Source organism: Giraffa tippelskirchi, chromosome 8 (genome assembly GCF_054371585.1).
Source record: "Giraffa tippelskirchi isolate mGirTip1 chromosome 8, T2T-mGirTip1v1.2.pri, whole genome shotgun sequence".
Classification (NCBI taxonomy): Eukaryota; Metazoa; Chordata; class Mammalia; order Artiodactyla; family Giraffidae; genus Giraffa; species Giraffa tippelskirchi.
In genome coordinates, this window is record NC_137282.1 from 74,952,273 (window position 1) to 74,968,378 (window position 16,106).

Here is a 16,106-nt window from a genome sequence, read left to right on the forward strand (position 1 = left end):
TGAAGAATTTGCAAATTAATGTCCTATACCAAAAACACTTAACATCCAATAAAAAATGCTGAATTAACAACAACAAAAAAGGAATCACTCAGATTGTCTCATATACTAGGCTTCATTTTAGCAAAATACACTCCAATTAATCCTCGTAATAGACTGAATAGTAACATAAACATCAAGAGAATATTATGATTAGAGTATATCACAGATATATAAGCAAACATTAACAGGGAATCTATTTATTTGTCTTCCAGCAGATAAAAGAAAATTATAATTCTGAAAGATGATAGTACTGGAGAAAAACATTCACATATTTTACAAGAACATCCAGAGAAGAGATTTTTAGTTTGTCATTTTCATTGCTAAGAGGAGTGAAAAACAGAAATGAAGTTATTCCTTCTACTAAAGCAATCTTAAATATGCCATTGTGATGTAAATAGCATGTAACATAAAACGAAAATTGGGTCAGAACAAGTCATAAATGACTTTTATATGGATTCTAGAAAATTGTGCCTGAAGAAAGGATGGCTGTTTGCTTGGCTGGAAGGATAGACTATAGATAGCTAAACCCTATTCTCGGTGTACTGGATACATGATAACATGGATGTAAATAGTAGATCAGTCAGCAAATGCTTCTACAGTTTATCAGAGGATACCATTTATTTCACAGGCTTCCCAAGTGGTACTAGTGGTAAAGAACCTGCCGGCCAATGCAGGAAACATAAGCGTTGTGGGTTTGATCCCTGGGTCGGGATGATCCTCAGAGGAGGGCATGGCAACCCACTCCAGTATTCTTGCCTGGAGAATTCCATGGATAGAGGAGCCTGGTGGGCTACAGTCCATGGGGTCAGTCACAGAAATTACCACTGTATTCTTTACATCATATATTAACTTAATGAAACTAAGATCTTCTAATTCTTACATATCTTTAAAAAAATAACATATGAATTAGCCCTTACAAAAAGTACACATAACTATATGGGATCCCTTTTTCCAATGTCAGAAACCTACAAAGAGTTGTGAAATACTTTTTATATGTACATCTGCATGACAAAGCTGTAAAGATTTTCTTAGGGCCGACGGGGGGTGTGTGTGGAGAATTTCTTACATAAACTTGGATTTTTACTTAAAGCTATGACATTCTCAGATACATGGTTAAAGTATCTTGCTTGATGTCACATGTATACTCTTTTATATGCCTTTCAAACTGACAATTCAAACTACAAAATAGGTGATTTAAATAGGAAAATTGAAGTCCCTATAAAGTATTATAATAACAATAATAATATAAAGTATTATAATAACAATTGTAATATACAGTACTCATAAAATATGGTGCTTTTTATTTCCAAAGCACTTTACTAATTAATCTCAGCTTATCTTCTTGAATTTCCATATATTTTTCACTTATTTTAAAGCATAACTTGCTTTTCTTTCTGGCATAAACAACTAGTTAGTAATTCTCTCCATCTGCTTCCTCTTTAGGAAAATAATGCAAATGCATTGAACCCAAGGGATGTGACCAAATAAGTACTATAACAAATAAATAGAATCATTTGCTGTAATTAAATTATCTAATTTAATCCAATTAGTGCAGCAATTAATTTGGAGAGATTAGTTTAAAAAATTGGTGAATACTTCTGAAATTAAATATCTTCATTATATAGCATTGATGATTTATACTAAGGCTGTTCCATTTTGCATTCAAAACAAGAGAGTAAGTAAGGGAAACAAAATTGTCCATTATAAACCTAAAAATTTATGCTAAATCAGAAAGAAAAGATTAAGAATCTTAGAAAAAATCAACAAGAATTTATAAAATATGTTTCTTTTGTCATCATTTGAATTAAGCTTTATTTCCATAATTTGAATTCCCTTATGTCACGATTAGTACAGCTCATTTGAATTCCCATGAAAAATCTTATAAATCCTGAGATTATGAATGAAAACATTTTCGCAGTTTCTTTGCCTTCTATATACAGGCCACATAAGTAGCCAAGACTTAAGATTAAGATTACAAACTGAAATGGCCTGTAGGAGGTAAGCAGGTCATGGGGTTCTTGTCAATGGGGTTCACTCCCCTTCTGCACAGGGCAGCCACCAGCCAGCTATTCCTGCAGATATCGGGTATGACTGTAGACCCAGTATTGCCAAGCCTTCCTGCTTTTAAAAGAAACTAGAATCTATGTTTTCTACATGGAAATCTATGAGCTAAAAAGGAGACTGGTTCTGCAAAAGATCCTTTGAAGAAGATGAAAAGACAAGCTATAGATGGACAGAAAATATTTTCAAACCACATATCCAACAAAAGATTAGCATCTAGACTACAGAACAAATGCTCATAACTCAACAGGGAAAAAAATAGCAAATGGGCAAAATATATGAACTAACATTTCACTGGAGAAGATTTAACATAAATGGCGAATGAGCAGGTAAATGATATTTACCATCATTAGCCATTAAGGAAATGCAATTTAAGATCATAATAAGATATCAATGGCTACTTATCAAAATAGCTCATTAAAAAAAAAAAAGTCTTAACACCAAATGCTGGCAAGCATGCTGAGAAACTGCGTCACCTATATATTGTTTTGGGGACATAAGATGGTACAGCCACTCTGGAAATCTGTTTGGCTGTTTCTTATAAAACTGACATGCTATCATATGATCCAGCAATTACTCTCCCAGGATTTTATTCAAGAGAAATTAAAACCCATGTTCAGGAAAACTCTTCATATCAAGATGGCAATAACAGTTTTGTTCTTAAGAGCAAAAATTGGAAGCACACCTAATGTCATTCAACAGGCCAATGGTTAAACAGTGATGCATCTCTGCTGTGGAGAATCCTATGGCACCGAAAAAGAACCAACTACTGATACACACAACCACTTGGATGGTTCACAGAGGAGTTATGCTGAGAGGAAAAGCCAGTCATAAGAGATCACACAGTGTACGGTTCCATGTGTATGGTATTCTTGAAAGAACAAACTGATCGAGTGAAGATTAGCCAAGGAGGGCAGCTCAGGCAGCCTTGGGGAGGGCACTGCTCTGTGTATGGAGTGTAGGACTCCACACCGGTGATGCAACTGTGCAGACACACACACACACACGCACGCACACACACACACACACACACATACACATACATGAGAGGGCCCCGGTAAAACTGATGATGTTTGAATAAGCTCTGTGGACTGTCCCAAAGTCACTTTTCCAGTTTTGAGATTATCCTACAACTAGGGAAATTGAGTGAAGGTACAAGGCCTCCTTATAGATTTTACTACAATTTCCTGAAAATCTGTGATGATTTCAAAATAAAGTTTCTTTTTGTTGTTGTTGCTGTTCTTGCTAGAAAAGAGATTAGCAACACGACAGGTGTGCCAGTCAGGTAGCTGTGAGTGCACCAGCTTCTTAGCTGAACCTGAGTGCTTGAGAGTTCCCTGAATAACTGAATGAAGACGGGCATCGCCCCTCCTCCTTCAGTCAAAATGAACAGGCAGAAACCATGCTTCTTCTCACCTTTTCCATGAACACACTGACTACTTCCCTTAAAATCAACATAAATTACCAGCATTATCACCATTTGATCAACATCAGTTCATTTATCTCTGAATTTCTCCTTCAGTGAGGCAGAGCTATCAGTCTGGACAAACTGTCACCCTGAAAGCTGAAAGTCAAGTTCAATTTTACAATTCTGTGATTCTATGAAAGGGCTTAATATGAAAATATTTTCAGTGTTCTGCTCACACCTTTAAAAATGTGTTTTAAATAAAATGATGAGGCTTAAGGAATGTGCGTCTTTTCCGAATTCCCCTTGATGGTCTGAGTACTTCTTGGTCTTTAACTCCAGACTCCCCTATCTATCTTTATATCAGGGCTAATTAATTTAACTGGCCGACTTAGTTGCCTTGTGTATAGAATGGAAGGTTTTAATTTAATTCATAAAGGAGCTACCATGATTAATTTGTTTAATCTTTAGAGCTTCTGACTGAAGTTACTCAGTAGCAAACATTTGATCATATAAGATAATTAAATTACGATGAAATAGTAATAGCAATTTACTCTCCTAACAGCTACTGGAATTATGTACCTGTGTTGACACACAAACACCAATAGTCCCACAATTCTCTACAGTTTCAGAGTGTTTTTTATCCAATTATATGGGAAGATTAAGTTATCTTATAAAATTTAATAAAAATGTGTGTGATATGTTGGGCTTCTAAAAGGTAAGTGATGGAAATGCTAAGATATATCCTGTTCTTTCAAGTCTGCTATAATCTGTAGGGTGTTTCCTGTTCACTTTTTGAAATAAAAGGACAGATCTGTAGTCATTTTGTACAGTGAGTACATCCTTTTAGTTAATTGATTATGCTCTGTAACTATATGCTGAACCCATTTATAAAGGATTTTACTTCCTACTGGGTTTACAGCACAACTGAACCAAGCTATATCTTCCTTTCCATATTCTAACAGATTCTTTTTTTCTGGTTACTTAAGAAATGACATATGTAAATGATGTGATAAATAATTGATGAACCACCTAGCTTTGCTTCTAGTTACCAGTGATGCCATTCTTCCCAATGTATCTAGATAGCAGTTCTCTTCCCAGCAAGATTTTCCTTGGCATTTTAAAAGATATTTTAGCTCCTGCAGTGACAAAGGCCTACTTAGAAACTGCAAGCATAATTTACTTACCTGATTTATGGAGCAATTTGTACAACCTACTCTATTCATGCTAGATGCGAATGGATCTTTGTTAAGAAAACAAGGTTCTTTAACAATTGCAAAACTTCATATTGTTGCATTTTATGATGAAGCAAAGCAGATAGGGGCAATTATCCTTTGCGTTTTATTAAACCTTGATAGAACTGTTAGAGGTTAATGGAGCTATTATTTTTTCCACTGTCAAAACCTGCTTTAAAGCAAGATCAAGAGCACTCAGCGCCAGAAATCCAGCACAGAACACAGCATATGTACCTTGTTTTAGCAGTTTTACAAATCACTTTGGTCTACCACCACTCAAATAAATCACCCATTAATACTACAGCAATAAAGTCCCCTAAAAACAAAATCTGATGATGGGTGACATTTCCAGCAATGTAGTAACAAGCTTAGTGACTATAACTATATTATTATAAAACAAAATGTGGGCTTTTTTTTTTGTAACTGGATAAAGCAAATCCTGTTAATTTTTGAAGACTATTCATGTGGGGATTCATAAAACAATAATGTATCCAGTTACCTGGGGAAGTGTGGTCTGATGAAAATGCTGGCTGCAAGTTATTTCTAGACTCAAGTTTCCGAGGCGGAAACCACACAAAGCATCATCTACAGCTGATGAGACTGAGGGCCGTGGTGTGACTTCTGCTCCCTGAGAAGCCTGTCTTAGCAGCCCTATTATGGGAGTCACTCGAGTTTCTTAACAGCCTCACTCCATTCTCCTCCTCTCATCCCATCTCCCTCATGACCACAGCCCTCTTCAAGCTCCAAATCCAGAGAAGCACCTGGAGAGTGGCGGGGCTGGCTTTCTCTGTGGTTCTTCAAATGCCCTTTCTAAAAGCCAGCATGTCCTAGTCATCAGCTCAGTAACAAATGGATTCATCCAGCAGTGGCGTAGAGGAAAATTAGAGTGTTGTATTTTCTAACCCACTAGAGCACAGAATCCAGGCTGACAATGAGGTTTTACTACCAGACGCTGTCACCTTGTTACAAAAACTTGAAAAAGACTAATTCCTCATGGTTTTAATGTTTCCTTCCATGCAGCAGGTATAGGGATTCTAAGACTATGGTATTTTATTTTAATTGACCAGTTATTTAATTAGATGTGCCTCATTCATATACTACATATAATTTTGGTAATAAGCATGATTTTCTCTTAACCATTGCCAAGCACATGTCTATAAATGAGAGATTCGAGGGAATCAGTCACTGACAAGGTACAATATAGAAAACAGGGTGTCTTAACTTGCAAAGGACCTAATTTAATGTTGCTTAACATCCTGTCTATGGATTCTTACATTTTATGGGTTGACCTACTACTATTCTGAAAGCTAATAAATTTCTATTTTTACTCAATGCTCAATAAGTGTTGTTATTTTTCTTATAACTCTCCTGGTCTGATAAACATTTATATGACTTGAATGACCAGGAGACTGTAATTTCCTCTAGGAAAAGAATGTACTTTGAACATCTCCATGACAGCTGTTTGTCTTTCCTCAAGGTTTTCCTGCTGAAGGCTTGAAAGTGACATGGAGCACAAAGACCTAACTGAAGAAGATTATCATGTCACCTTACCACACTTCTTCAGGCCTCCACACAACTAGGAAACTCAGTCGTTCAATGGACAAGTGTTTACTGAGCAACTGCTGTGTCCCTGCGCCTCTCTGCTGGGCACTTGGGAGGTATCAGTGAAGAGAGCAGACAAAAATATCTGCCTTCAAAGAGTCAGTATTCTAGTGGGAGGATTGGAAGAGAGAGGAAGTAAATGATAATGTCTATGAATTTAATATACTATTATAATTATATGTCATATAATCATATGTTATATTATATCATATTTAATATATTTATATATAATGTATATACAATGTAGAATATACATATTATGCATAAATGTCAATATCATATTAATATATATAATATTCCTCATATTCACCTCCACATATTCATATAACTGCATATGCTAAATATGCACATATAACATATAATAACAAGAATGACATGTATGAAGGGTGTGTGTATGTGCTCAGTCATGTCCAAATCTTTGCAACTCTATGGATTGTAGCCCACTAGGCTCCTCTGTCCATGGGATTTCCAGGCAAGAATACTGGAGTGGGTTGCCATTCCCTTCTCCAGGGGATCTTCCCAACTCAGGGATCGAACCCACGTCTCCTTCACTGGCAGACAGATTCTTTACCGCTGCACCACCTGAAAGCCCTTATGTATGATATACTGTGATAAATGATACAGAGAAAAGCAGAACAGGTAACCAGAGGGGTAAAGTAATGCCTGCGCGAGGTGTGCAAAAGGTAGGCAGGGTGACCCGTGAGAGCCTAGGGAGCAGGTAAGCTCTGAGAAATGATGTGAAGGAAGGGAGAGATGAGGAGCCTTGGGGAGACCACCTCAGACTGAGGAGACAGAGCAACAAAGACTGAGGTGGGAGCTTTAAGAACTAGCCCCAAAGCTAGTGGACAAGGGCCGGGGGAGAACAGATGGAGAGCAGGGGTGAGGCAGTCCCGTGGGCCTCTGTAATGGACATGGGCTCACTTGGGCAGTGATGGGAAAGCTTCAAAGGATTCTGAGCGGAAGAGTGATGAGATTCCACGGATGTGGGCTCCTGGTCACTCTGGATGAAGTGTGGGGGTCTCGACTGCAGGGAAATGGGCAGAGATAGGGATCTGGGGTGAGACTGGTGAGTAAAGCACCTGAGAACAGCAGTGGTTTGGGGTGAAGAGATGTGGTTGGCTTCTGACATATGCTGGGGCAGCAGGCTGGCTGGTGTCCAGGCTCTGGGTCCCCAACAGGGAAGAGCAGTGGCCTTTTTTCAGAGGGAAAGAGATGCTTATTACACTTGGGTGTGCAAATGTTGGGTGGGCAGGTGGATGCACCAGTGTGGAAATGGAGAGAGAGGTCTGGGATCATTAATCAGAGATGCTTCATTCTGCTCTGGCAGTGGATCACACTGAAACTGCTTTCCAAATATTGACAATTATTGGGATGGTTTGCCTTTCCTTTATCTCTCCTTTTACCCCTATCAAAAAGGGATTAATGGTTTCTTTTTTCCCATTCCTTAGCTTGCACTAATCCCTGTTTACAGAGAGAGGATTGAAAGCAGAGTCTTTTCCTGGGTGGAGTCCATTTTTTTGGTGTGATTATGTTGCTAAATTTGGAGGCTGACAGGAATGGAAGAAATTATGGAAAAAGACAAGATTAACTTTTTTTTTTCCATTTAGCACCCTGGAATGTAAGTAAAAATGGAATATTACATACTAATATATTCCATTTGCTCTTAAATTATCCCAAACATAAGAAGACGAAGACTGAATTTAGCAATTTTAGTGATAAGTAGATAACACAGCATGACCCAGCACAGCTAGGATGATCATTTATAAGGGCATATTTTAGAAAGTGGATTAATGAGCCACACCATGTTAAGAGGCTAAATCAAACATTACATTGTTACAACTGCATCCTTAACTGTACAATGTAGCCAAGGCATCATTTACACTGTTGTCCAAAAAATGGAACTACAAAACTCGTAAAATGTGCCCTTCCAAATAACTGTGTCTGAGACAAAAGAGAAAGACAATATATTATAAAAGACAATATTTGATCAATTGCTTTTCATTAACAGGACTATTTGGCAATTTTGAATAAATATCATTCTGTTTCACTTCAGGTATTTTTTCAGAGGTGGAAGAAAATTGATTGCCCATGGAAACAAAGGCAATGAAATAAATGGCTTACAGTCAAAAGTAGAAGAATTTTAGGGTCATTTATTTCATAGTATGCTGTTGTTATTTTTTCCCAAGGGTTTATAACACAATGCATTATATTTTCCCATTTTTCCACCATGTTTCAATCAGCTTTACATTAAATAATGGCTCTGAACCAAATGTCCTATCCTGCTTGGGTATAAACTGTTGTAACTGCAGATGCTTAATACACAGCATGTGCCATCAATTCTTCTGAGTGAGTTACAACAAATCAATATTGGATTTGTAAAATCATTTGTCTTTAACTTTACACAGGGAGAACAATCTCTAGCTGAAAAATAACAACCAAGGCTTTTGTTTGTCCTTCTCCCTACAGAGTTTTACATTTTTGAGTTAGAAGGGCCGTAACGGATTACCTACCCTCCTGACTCTCACACTTAGGGCTGCTAACATTGTATTCTATAGACAAGAACGTCAAGATAAAAAGGAAGAAAGTAAGTCTACAGTTACCACCATGTAAAAAGGGTAGCAATTTAACAATCCTTTGGTACTGAGAGCTTCCAATCCCAGAACAAGGAGGAGCCCCCTGCCATTTTTTAGGGATGCAAAGAAAATGGGAAGGTGCTGACTGAGTTATCCCAGGTATCCTTCTTGCTGTGTGAGCCCAGTTATGCTGCAATCCTTTAAAGCTTTAAGTAACTAGAAACTTAGAGCATTCTGCAGAATTAATACCTTGATTCTCTTTGGGATTTCCTGAAAACATCTTTAATCAATAATAAATGAAACTGATGAAAAACTAAATTTGTAAGTCATTTCATTCTAAGAGGTGAGGTAGACAATAGCCCTCACTATATAGGTGAGTTGAAATATCTACACAGCCTTTCAGGTCACTCCACCTTACACAGTTAAATTGATGCATGTTAAGGATTAGAGTGAATTGCTGAGGTTTAATTGGTAACATGAAGTCAGGGCAGGATGGAGGAACAAATTGACTTAGTGATTCCAGGGCAAAATCCACAAACTATTCATCAGATTTCACTGAGAGGTATAAAAGAGAGAATATACAGGGCTTTTGCTCCACAACATGGATATTTTTCCTTCTTCATTTATTTAATCATCAAACATTTGCTAAGTGCTTGTTAGCTTGGGTTACATTCCATTTAATATATATTCCATGGTGTGTGTGTGTGTGTGTGTGTGTGTTAGTTGCTAAGTCATGTCCAACTCTGCAACCCTGTGGACTGTAGCTCGCCAGGCCCCTCTGTCTACGGGAGTTTCCAGGCAGGAATACTGGACTGGGTTGCCATTCCCTTCTCCAGGGGATCTTCTTGACCCAAGAATGAACCTGCATCTCCTGCATTGGCAGGCGGATTCTTTACCACCGAGCCACTCTGGAATCCCATTGTGTATATACAACCACTTCTTGAGCAAACCCTGAGAGACAGTAGAGGACAGAGAAACCTGGCAAGTTACCGTCCATGGGGTCACACAGAGTTGGACATGACTTAGCAACTGAAAAACAAAAACAAATACCACCTCTTTATCTCTTCATATGTCAACATTTAGGTTGTTTCCATGTGTTGGCTATTGCAAATAGCAATGGGGGTGGGATAGATTGGGAGGTTTGAATTGACTCGTACACATTACTATATTTAAAATAGATAACCAACAAAGGCCTACTGTATAGACCAGGCAACTCTGCACAAAAAGGAAAAGAATTTGAAAAAAATAGATCCATGTATATCCATAATGGGATCACTCTGGTCTACACCTGACACTAATACAATATTGTCAGTTGACTCTAATACAAAGTAAGCGTTCAGAGTAAGAGGACAGCTGCTCTCGCCAGTCACTCCTGTCGTTCTGCAGTGAAACTAGCTCTGCACCAGTGACGGGCAGCAGGTGCAGGCTTCGATTGGGGGAGGGGGCAGTCAATGGATAATCACACAGCCTCTGCTGTCCCATTTCTTACTCGGTGAGGAGTCTCGGGAAGAAGACGGACTCATAAACAAAAACGTCCAGGTAGAAAGAAAACTACCAACATAGAGGTCCACACAGATGAGGTGGACCAACAGCAAACCATAGCTGTCAGATCCTGTGCTAAGTGTTTCTGTATTTCCTTACAGCCTTTCCCAAACCCTCAGTGGGGAGGAATTGAGGTCCAGAGCCAGCTACGTTCTCTGTGCCTGAGAGGCCTGTATACTTAGATTTAACCTCAAGAACATCAGAGGTTGTTGTCTCCAAGAAAAATCCCACACTCAGGGTAAACCACAAGTGAAGAAAAGAGAAAGTGAAGTGTTAGCCCCTTAGTCATGTCTGACTCTTTTAATCCCATGGACTGTAGCCTGTCAGGCTCCTCTGTCCATGTAATTCTCCAGGCAATAATACTGGAGTGGGTTGCCATTCCCTTCTCCAGGGGATCTTCCCAATTCAGCGATCAAACCTGGGTCTCCAGCATTGCAGGCAGATTCTTCACCCTCTGAGCCACCAGGGAAGCCCAGAAATATAGAGACCATGGCTTGTTGAATGGCTTGAAAAAACAATGAGATAAGTACCAAAGACACCACGTTTAATATAAATACTGAATGGAAATAAATCAGATAATCTGTATATAAATGACTTAATAAGAGTGTCAGCGGCTGACATGCCTGCAGCAAGCCTCACTGTATCTATAAAATACATGCATCACCTTCGTGTGTCCCCTCTGACCCCATCACGATGGGAAGTGGGTCACTGCTTCCTAGGAAAAGGTTGTGTCCTGGATGGAGCTTTAGGGGCTCTGTGTCCTGGGCTTACCTCCTGTGAGGAGTCAAACTATTTCCTAAGATCTTAGAAAACAAGGTCAGTACTCCAGGTCCTACCTCCTCCTCTGGCAAGTAAGATCCAGGTTGTTTGAAGTCTTGGCTGACCTACTATGTACAATCATTCCTTCTTCTCTTTGTGTACAGCAAATTCCTAATGGGTGTGGTTGCAGAATGCCCACTCCCTACCCTACACTGGAATAAGCAGTTATAAACACCATGCTTCATCTACTCAACAAGAATCATTACCATTTTTCTTTTATAAATGATGCAACTTGGATTTGAATACAACCAACACTCTCACAGCTATTGAATCCTTGTCTCTCCAGCTTCAAAGTCGGTGTCCTCTTTTCTCTGAAGCACTTAATTTAGTTTCCTCAGCCACACCTTCCGCATGAATAACATATTACCATTTATTACAAGGCTGATCTTAGAAGGCTCGCAGTTTCCTCAATTCTTCATTTCCTCTAATGATTAATTTTCAAGTCTCACAAAAAACGTGGTGTAATACTGTTGGGAGAAAGGACGGAACGCTTTCTAATACCAATGAGTTATGACTCATTCGTCAATTTGCATTCAGATAAGGACTCAGACATACTTATTTTCTTTTTCACAAAAAAGCTCCTGCTTGAATGTGGCACTAAGAGATACATTCGATGTCTGCCTGTTCTGGTCTCAGACCTCATGTTGATTTGATGGAAAGGGTCACTCAATACATAGTTCTATGTTCCTATGGACTGCTTCTGCAAGGTTTTTATCCATAAAAAATATCAACTTCAAAATAATTATAAACACCGCATCCCCCATTTTAGGAAACATTCTGAACTAAAAACTAACAACAGCAAAATACTAAACCTTTATTTTGAAATAATTACTTCTTGTCCTACTACCTTTCTTCTTGTCCTCCAGTAGTTTTCTTCCTTCATTAAGTCCAGTTTAATTTGAATAATATTGCCCATAATTATCTATCAGGGAGTATATACTTGAGCATATACTAGAATGGAAAGAGAAACGGTGATCAAAACTCCTGAGGGTGAAACAGCCACTGAATAGAGAACCCTGGAAGGTCCACTCTCAGACAGTGGCCCATGAGGGCAGAGGGCACAGACAGGCGTGAGATACATTTAGAATTAAGATGAACATACGCTCTCTCCAAATAGAGTGAAGTTAGTGTAGACTCTCTCTCCCAGAAAATATTTTTGAAGGTAGGAGAGCAGAATGAGATGCAGTGGGGAAGGCAGTTTATAGAATCACTTCTCCAGAACCACTCCCCTCTAATGGACACATCCATCCTCATACAGAAAGAGGGGTGACTTACAGACAGAGTTCTTATGGCTGCTGTCCTTGCTGGGCATCACCTTGACTCCTCTTGACTTCAATTCAATCGCCTTTTTCACTGGAAGAAACAAAAGAAAAACATTATTAGCTTAGACTTGGAGCAATATCCTGAAACTGTATTTTATCTTCACAGCATCTCTAGTCATAACTGCTTTCTTACCAACCCCTGGAATATGGGACATGTTCTAAGGGGTGAATGATGCAAACTAAACCAAGTACAAGAGCTTGTGAATAATTAATGCAAGGCTATCAGCCAGCAAGATCGTATCTTATAATCACAGTGTTAGAAGCAAAAATAATATGTGGTGAGATTATCGCCTACATCCAAACCTGTTTACCACCACTTTTTAATCCTGTTACATTCATGAAAAAATTTGAGGACAGATAAAAGGTATTTATTTATTCATCTAGTCATTTAATCACTCAAAATTTAACAAATATTCATTGGTGGGGAGCTACTATGAGGAAATCCTGTTTTGAGTGCTTGGAATGAAATGTTAAATAAAAGGACACCAGTACTTCTAGACTCTCATAACCTATAGGCAATATAAAAATACATGTATGGTATGGATTTCTAAAATTATAGTTCTCACCTGTAAATATTTCTTGATTTTTCTAAGTCCTACATCAAATATTTTAACAAATTCTATTTCTCTGGTCATTTCTGGGGGAAAAAGTGGGAAGTCATTTGTGGGAAGAAACTAGAAAAAGAAAATTTAATATGAAATAATTTGCTTTAAACATCAAACTTATATGTTATTAAAATTAAAAATAGCAAACATTTATGAATTATATGCTTACATATGATTTACATATATGGACCTAGAGTACCATGAAGCTCTGGGTTCAAATCTTTGCTCACAACCTGGTATCTCTGTTGCCTGTGCAAGTTAACTCAGAGCCTGTCAATTTATCTGTAAAGAGGGTGTGATGGTTAGTTTATGTGTCAACTTGACTGGGGCAAAGAGTGCCCAGATGTCTTGTCAAATGTTTTCCTGGATGTTTCTGTGAAGATGGTTTTGGGAAGAGAGTAAGTATTAAATCCATAGACTGAGTAAAGCAGCTTGCCCCTCTCCAGGTGGCTGGGCCTCATCTAATCAGCTGAAGATCTGAAGAGAACACAGAACTGACACTTTCCTGAGCAGAAGAGAGTTCCTCCTGCCTGACCGCCTTTGTCCTGGGTTATGCTCTTTGCTTTGGAGCCAATTCATAACCACTGCACAAGCATAATGGCAAGCTGGTATTGAAAGTGCAAGTGCAATTTGCTCAGTCGTGTCTGACTCTTTGCGACCCCATGGACTATACAGTCCATGGAATTCTCCAGGCCAGAATACTGGAGTGGGTAGCCTATCCCTTCTCCAGTGGATCTTCCAAACCTAGGGATTATACTGTGGTTTCCTGCATTGCAGGCAGATTCTTTACCAACTGAGCTATCAGGAAGCCCAAGCTAGTATTATTTCTACCTAAAAGACCACTGGATTATGTTTCAAAAATTTTTTCTAATTTTTATTTTTTTTAATTATGAAAGCATAACAACATATTTGCAGGAGACCTGGAAAATACAGAACAAAATTAAAGATAGTTCTTCTATATACTACAATTATTTTTTTTCAGTAGATAAATTAAGATTTTTAGTTGGAGTTTCTATAGCAAACTCTCAAAAATTAACAGTATGAAAACAGAGAGAAGTGGAAAGATACAGTAGACCTGAAAAGCATTATGAACCAATTCAACATGATTAAGGTTTATACAATGTCCACACAACATCAGGATACAAATTCTATTCAAGCTGCCATATACTATAAACCAGGAGATATTGGAACATAACTAGACATATAAAACAAGGTCTAAAAATTTCACAGTCTAAAGGTATTGAAATCATGCACTCTGTTCTCTTATCACTGTGGAACTATGTTAGAAATCCATACATCATGAGAAACACTGAGCTGGATGAAGCACAAGCTGGAATCAAGACTGCAGGGAGAAATATCAATAACCTCATATATGCAGATGACACCACCCTTATGGCAGAAAGCGAATAAGAACTAAAATCCTCTTGATGAAAGTGAAACAGAAGAGTGAAAAAGTTGGCTGAAAACTAGACATTCAGAAAACTAAGATCATGGCATCTTGTCCCATCCCTTCATGGCAAATAGATGAGGAAACAGTGGAAACAGTGACAGACTTTATTTTTGGGGGCTCCAAAATCACTGCAGACACTGACTGCAGCCATGTAATTAAAACACGCTTGCTCCTTGGAAGAAAAGTTATGACCAACCTAGACAGCATATTAAAAAGTAGAGACATTACTTTGCCAAGAAATGTCTGTCTAGTCAAAGCTATTGTTTTTCCAGTAGTCATGTACGGATGTGAGAGTTGGACTATAAAGAAAGCTGAGTGCTGAAGAACTGATGCTTTTGAACTGTGGTGCTGGAGAAGACTCTTGAGAGTCCCTTGGACATCAAGGAGATCCAACTAGTCCATCCTAAAGGAAATCGGTCCTGGGTGTTCATTGGAAGGACTGATGCTGAAGCTGAAACTCCAATACTTTGGCCACCTGATATGAAGAAGTGACTCATTTGAAAAGACCCTGATGCTGGGAAAGATTGAAGGCAGGAGGAGAAGCGTACAACAGAGGATGAGATGATTGGATGGCATCACCAACTCAATGGACATGAGTTTGAGCAAGCTCTGGGAGTTGGTGATGGACAGGGAGGCCTGGCGTGCTGCAGTCCATGGGGTTGCAAAGAGTTGGACATGACTGAGCGACTGAACTGAACTGATGTTAGAAATCAGTATCAAAGGATATTTGGAAAGATCCTACATATTTTCAAGTGCAGTGCAACATTTATCAAGAGAGATCCTCAACTTAGCCATTGAAAGCCTCAAGAAGGTTAAAAGAGTGAAAAAACACAGAAGATGATTACAGAGAAGAAAGCGTTTAAATGAGAAATTAATATCAAAGATACTTAAAGTATCCTTGACTTTTAAAAAATATTATTTGCATGATCTCTTTGTTTCCATGACTCTGCATGTTTAGCTGAACACAGGAGTGATGAGTGGAATGTTCCCTTCTTGACATAATCCAACAGGGCCTGGCCTTGGATTTTGAATCCTGATCCCATTCATCTAGTCATGTGGCCTGACGAAACATGTAAACATTGTATACGTGGGTTGTCAAATCTTCGCACGTGAGCATGAGTTCTTATGCTATGTTTTTCCACAAGGGAAATCAGAGTGGTGAAGGGACTTTATACACCTTGGAGAGATCACTGAGAAGTTCATCCTGTGTGGTAATGTGGTTCTAACTGGTCATTCTGACCAGTGCTATGGCTAGACCATTGGACTCCTGGGGTGGACACCACTCCTGGTGAACATGGGGTGCTGCCCGCTGACGGCCCCGCATGGAAGGAGTGGCCAGTGGTGGCTGCTTGCTGCCAGCCTCCCCAGGGGACCCTCAGGGACAGACCACCAGGGGCCACATCTTCAGGGGCAGATCATGTCAGGGACCACCCCGTGATTCCTGCCATGGTGT

At 38.9% G+C, this 16,106-nt stretch overlaps 1 protein-coding gene across 1 annotated transcript in view; it reads right to left on the reverse strand.

Annotated features, from left to right (window-relative positions):
• The window catches only part of CSMD1 (CUB and Sushi multiple domains 1), a 1,578,457-nt gene that overhangs the window by 646,376 nt on the left and 915,975 nt on the right, over positions 1-16,106 (reverse strand). The window contains exon 6 of the mRNA XM_081517452.1: positions 12,552-12,629. Coding sequence (XP_081373578.1) covers positions 12,552-12,629 — 78 coding nt within the window. The remainder of the gene's footprint in view (positions 1-12,551; positions 12,630-16,106) is intronic.